This window comes from Zonotrichia leucophrys, unplaced genomic scaffold, assembly GCF_028769735.1.
Source record: "Zonotrichia leucophrys gambelii isolate GWCS_2022_RI unplaced genomic scaffold, RI_Zleu_2.0 Scaffold_34_1600103, whole genome shotgun sequence".
Classification (NCBI taxonomy): domain Eukaryota; kingdom Metazoa; phylum Chordata; class Aves; order Passeriformes; family Passerellidae; genus Zonotrichia; species Zonotrichia leucophrys.
The window spans coordinates 1,132,591-1,138,024 of NW_026992239.1; the positions used below are offsets into that span (position 1 = coordinate 1,132,591).

The 5,434-nt window shown below is 61.4% G+C and overlaps 1 protein-coding gene across 1 annotated transcript in view; it reads left to right on the top strand.

Annotated features, from left to right (window-relative positions):
- The window catches only part of LOC135460238 (transcription factor E3-like), a 7,613-nt gene extending 2,548 nt beyond the window's left edge, over positions 1-5,065 (top strand). Inside the window, exons 2-3 of the mRNA XM_064736971.1 lie at positions 1,710-1,871; positions 3,403-5,065. Coding sequence (XP_064593041.1) covers positions 1,710-1,871; positions 3,403-3,711 — 471 coding nt within the window. The 3' untranslated portion in view covers positions 3,712-5,065. The remainder of the gene's footprint in view (positions 1-1,709; positions 1,872-3,402) is intronic.
- Positions 5,066-5,434: the final 369 nt, after the last annotated feature.

Below are 5,434 nucleotides of genomic sequence, written 5' to 3' on the forward strand. Positions count from 1 at the left end.
AACAGCGACCCGTGAGTGGGGCAGGGGCTGGGAGGGTCCTGGAAGGGAAAACTGAAATTTAGGGACCCCCAGGGTGGGTCCTGGAAGGGAAATTTGGCAGCCAAGGACTCTCAAAGCAGGTCCTGGAAGGGAAATTCAACATTTAGGGGACCCCAGGGTGGGTTCTGGAAGGGATTGCAGGGTGATCCGGGGTCATTTTGGGGGGTGGTCCCAGGGGGATCCCAGTGATCCTGGGGTGTTCCAGGGGGTTATCCCAGGGGTATTTTGGGGGGTGGTCCAAGAGTGATCTGGGGGTGATCCTGGGCATGCTTTAGGGGCTCATCCGGGGGTGATTTTGGGGGGTGGTCCTGGGTGATCCTGGAGTGGTCTGGGGGTGATCCCAGTGATCCTTGGGGGTGTTTTGGGGGCTGAATCCAGGGGGATTCTGGGGGGTGGTCCCAGGGGTGTTTTGGGGGGTGGTCCCAGTGATCCCAGGGGTATTTTGGGGGGTGGTCCTGGGCTGATCCTGGAGTTATCCCAGGGGTATTTTGGGGGTGGTCCTGGTCATCCCAGGGATATTTTGGGGGGGGTCCCAGGGGTGTTTTGGGGGTGGTCCCAGGCTGATCCTGGGGTGTTTCAGGGAGTGACCCCAGGGGTACTTCAGGGGCTGATCCCAGGGTGGTCCTGGTGATCCTGGGGGTATTTTGAGGGGTGGTCCCAGGGGTGTTTTTGGGGTGACCCCAGAGTGATCCTAGGGTGATCCCAGGTTGCTTTGGGGGTGATCCCAGGGGTATTTTGGGGGTGGTCCCAGTGATCCCAGGGGTATTTTGGGGGGTGGTCCCGGGCTGATCCTGGGGTGGTCCCAGGGGGTTTTTGGGGCCTGATCCCGGGGGTATTTTGGGGGGTGGTCCCGGGCTGATCCTGGGGTTATCCCAGAGGTATTTTGTGGGATGATCCCGGGGGTATTCTGGGGCTGATCCCAGGGGTATTTTGGGGGGTGGTCCCAGTGATCCCAGGGGTATTTTGGGGTGATCCCGGGGGGGTTTTGGGGGTGGTCCCGGGCTGGTCCTGGGGTTATCCCAGGGGTGTTTTGTGGGATGATCCCAGGGGCGTTTTGGAGGTGGTCCCAGGGGTATTTTGGGGGTGGTCCCAGTGATCCCAGGGGTATTTTGGGGGTGGTCCCGGGGGTATTTTGTAGGATGGTCCCAGGGGTATTTTGGGGGTGGTCCCAGTGATCCCAGGGGTATTTTGGGGGTGGTCCTGGGCTGATCCCAGAGCGATCTGGGGGTGATCCCAGAGTGATCCTGCTCCCAGGGGTATTTTGTGGGATGGTCCCTGGGCTATTTTGGGGGTGATCCCGGGGGTATTTTGGGGGTGGTCCCAGGGGTGTTTTGGGGGCTGATCCCAGGGTAGTCTGGGGCTGATCCCAGGGGTATTTTGGGGGTGGTCCTGGGGGTATTTTGGGGGGTGGTCCCGGGCTGATCCTGGGGTTATCCCAGGGGTATTTTGTGGGATGGTCCCTGGGGTATTTTGGGGGTGGTCCCGGGGCTATTTTGGGGGTGGTCCCGGGGGTATTTTGGGGGTGGTCCCAGGGGTGTTTTGGGGGCTGATCCCAGGGTAGTCTGGGGCTGATCCCAGGGGTATTTTGGGGGTGGTTCCAGGGGTATTTTGGGGGTGGTCCCGGGGGTGTTTTGGGGGTGGTCCCGGGGGGGTTTCGGGGCTGACCCCAGGCTGACCCCGGCAGGGAGATGCGCTGGAACAAGGGCACGATCCTCAAGGCCTCGGTGGATTACATCCGCAAGCTGCAGAAGGAGACGCAGCGAGCGCGGGAGCTGGAGCTGCAGCAGCAGCGCCTGGAGCAGCAGAACCGCAGCCTGCAGCTCCGGGTGCAGGTGTGGGAATGGGATTGGGATTGGGATTGTGGGAATGGGATTGGGATTGTGGGATTGGGATTGTGGGAATGGGATTGGGATTGTGGGATTGGGAATGGGATTGTGGGAATGGGATTGGGATTGTGGCATTGGGAATGGGGGCAGCAGAACCGCAGCCTGCAGCTCCAGGTGCAGGTACGGGATTGGGAATGGGATTGGGATTGGGAATGGGATTGTGGGATTGGGATTGGGATTGTGGGAATGGGATCAGGAGCAGCAGAACCGCAGCCTGCAGCTCCGGGTGCAGGTATGGGAATGTGGGATTGGGATTGGGATTGGGATCAGGGATTGGGTATGGGAGCAGCAGAACCGCAGCCTGCAGCTCCGGGTGCAGGTGTGGGAATGTGGGATTGGGAATGGGATTGGGATTGTGGGATTGGGATTGGGATTGTGGGATTGGGATTGTGGGATTGGGAATGGGAGCAGCAGAACCGCAGCCTGCAGCTCCGGGTGCAGGTACAGGAATGTGGAATTGGGATTGGGATTGTGGGATTGAGATTGTGGGAATGGGAATGGGATCAGGAGCAGCAGAACCGCAGCCTGCAGCTCAGAGTGCAGGTGTGGGATTGGGAATGGGATTGGGATTGGGATTGTGGGATTGGGATTGTGGGAATGGGAATGGGATCAGGAGCAGCAGAACCGCAGCCTGCAGCTCTGGGTGCAGGTGTGGGAATGTGGGATTGGGATCAGGGATTGGGATTGTGGGATTGGGATTGGGATTGTGGGATTGGGTATGGGAGCAGCAGAACCACAGCCTGCAGCTCCGGGTGCAGGTGTGGGATTGGGAATGTGGGATTGGGATTGGGATTGTGGGAATGGGAATGGGATCAGGAGCAGCAGAACCGCAGCCTGCAGCTCCGGGTGCAGGTACGGGAATGTGGGATTGGGATTGTGGGATTGGGATTGTGGGAATGGGAATGGGAATAGGAGCAGCAGAACCACAATCTGCAGCTCAGAGTGCAGGTGGGGGATTGGGAATGGGAATGTGGGAATGGGATTGGGATTGTGGGAATGGGATTGGGATTGTGGGAATGGGATCAGGAGCAGCAGAACCGCAGCCTGCAGCTCCGGGTGCAGGTATGGGATTGGGAATGTGGGACTGGGATTGGGCAGGATCAGGGCCGGGAGCGCGGAATCGGGGCTGGAAACAGCGGGAACCAGGGCGGGGTTGGGGGTGGGACAGGCGGGAATGGTTTGGGAATGGGCGGGGTTGGGATCAGGAATGCGGAATTGGGGTTTGGAATGCGGGATCGGGGTTGGGATGGGTCGGAGCTGGGAGCCTCCCTGGGGGCAGAGCGGGGATTTCAGGAACGTTTTGCCTTTGGGATGGGTTTTGGGAGGGTTTCAGGGTCGGTTTTGGGATGATCTGGAGAGGAGGGGGGATGGCAATCCATGGAATCGCGGGGGGGGCGGGGAACAGAATCCAGGGAATGTCAAGGTTGGAATATTCGGGATTTATGGGTCACGGAACCCCCCCCATTTCCATCTGCAGGAACTGGAGCTCCAAGCCCAAATCCACGGGCTCCCCCTGAACCCCCCCACGGCCGAGGGGGGCTGCGAGGAGCCCTCGGGGGGGGGTCCCCCGTTCCCGCCCCCCACCCCGCAGTGCCTGCTGGAGCTGCCCCCGGGGCTGGCGCTGCCCCTGGCGCTGGGGGGCCCCGAGGGGACCCTCGAGGACATCCTGATGGACGATGGCGGGGGGCTGTCCCCGCTCGGCCCCCCCGGCGCCCTCCTGGCCTCGCCGGGCCCCTCAAGGGCCTCCAGCCCCCGCAGCAGCCTCAGCATGGAGGACGAGCCCTGAGAAGAGCCCGGCCCTGGGGGGGATTTTTAGGGACCCCTCCCCATCTTTTTGGGACCCCCCCGCCCTCCCTGAGGTGTTCTGGGTGGGCCCCACCGGGCGCCGTTTGAAGACTCTTAAAGTGGGCGGGCACTTTGTAATGAAGGCCCCTCTCCCTTAAGGGGTGTTGCCCTTTTAAGGCAGCTCATGTGGGACCCCCTCTCTTAAAGGGGCTCGGCTGGGCGTGGCTCGTTGGAAAGGAGGGGGCGGCCCCCTCCATGTGTGGCCCATTTAAGGCGCTGGCGCCGGGCCCCACCTGGGCGTGGCCCTTTGAAGATGCCGCCGAAAGCCCGCCCCTCCGTAAGGCCACGCCCACTTTCCGGCTCACCCAATCAGAGGGCTCCTGGGGGCTGGGCCCTCACACGGTTTATGTGCGTGAATGTGGCTGTGCGGACGGATCGTGATACAAAGTAGTCCCAGTCGGTGCTGGGAGTGTGGAAGGCGGAAACGCGGAGGCACATTCGGCATCGGTTGTGCAGCGTCACGCGCTGCGGAGGGATCTCTCGGTGATGCGACCGTGCCCGGGCCCTCAGGGTCCGGCAGAGACAGAGGCGCGGAAGGATACATGCAAGGCGCTGCAGTGTTCGCTTGCTGTGCTGCCGTGTATAGACCCGGTGGCGGCAGAAGCGGCGTGACCGGGCACAGGGATGCCGGCTGTGGCCGGACAGCGGCCCGGGACCGGGCTCGGAACCGGGACCGGGCAGTACCGAAACTGCAGCCAGAGCAGTGGGGGGTGGCGATGGGGCCGTGGAGAGAGAGCGCTGCGCTTGGATGAGGCGGGGCGGAGTGATATCGCTGGGGCGGGGAGTGGAGCAGCCGCGCATGCGTGGGGTGCGTCACTGGGTCAGCGTGAGGGAGCCGTGATGGCGGCGGGGCTGCGGCTGCGGCCGTGGAAGGGAACGCCGGGACGCCCGTGGTTGCCGGAGGGTGCGGGGCCGCGGTAACGCCGGTGGGCGGGCTTGGAGAGGTGAATTGAGGGGCGGGGCCGCGAGGATGCCGAAACCGCGGGCGGGACCCGCGGTAGCCGGGACAGCAGGGACCAAGGGGACGGCAATGGCGGGAGCGGGACAGCGGGTACCGGAGCCGTGGGGTCCTAGGGGAGGTGGGGACGTGTCCCGTTGTAGACTCATAGCGGCAGCAAGGCTGTTGCGAGCATCCCCCGTGCAGCAAAGGGCTCCAGCGGCAGCCCCGGCCCGGCGGGAGATTCTGTTAAAGTGCTTCATTCCAACTGTGTCCCAAAAATCTCTGTTAAAGACGGCTGAACTGTCAGCATTTGGGAAATTCAATAAAGTTTTTTAACTCCTTTTTCGGTAACTGACTTGGCATGGAACTTTAAAGAGGCTTTAGTTGCTTATAGAGATCTGTTGTGGGCAGGGGGAGTTTGTGCCATTGTTGTCCCAGTGTGTCACCAACCTCGCTGTCGCACAGCAGTGTCCTCAATCAGAACATTACAGACACTTTTTTTACGACATTCGAGCGTTACAACAGTTTTACGACAGTCGCGATTTTTACAGCAGTTTTGCCACAGTCGTGCTTTACGGAACCTTTGGCGACGCTTGCGTTTTATGGCGGTTTCACGACAGTTTTTGTGACAGTCGCGCTTTGCAGCAGTTTTGCTTTACGGCCTCAGGTGAATTCCCCCCCTCGTTTGCTGTCACTCACATTTACCCCCAACTGCTGACTCCCA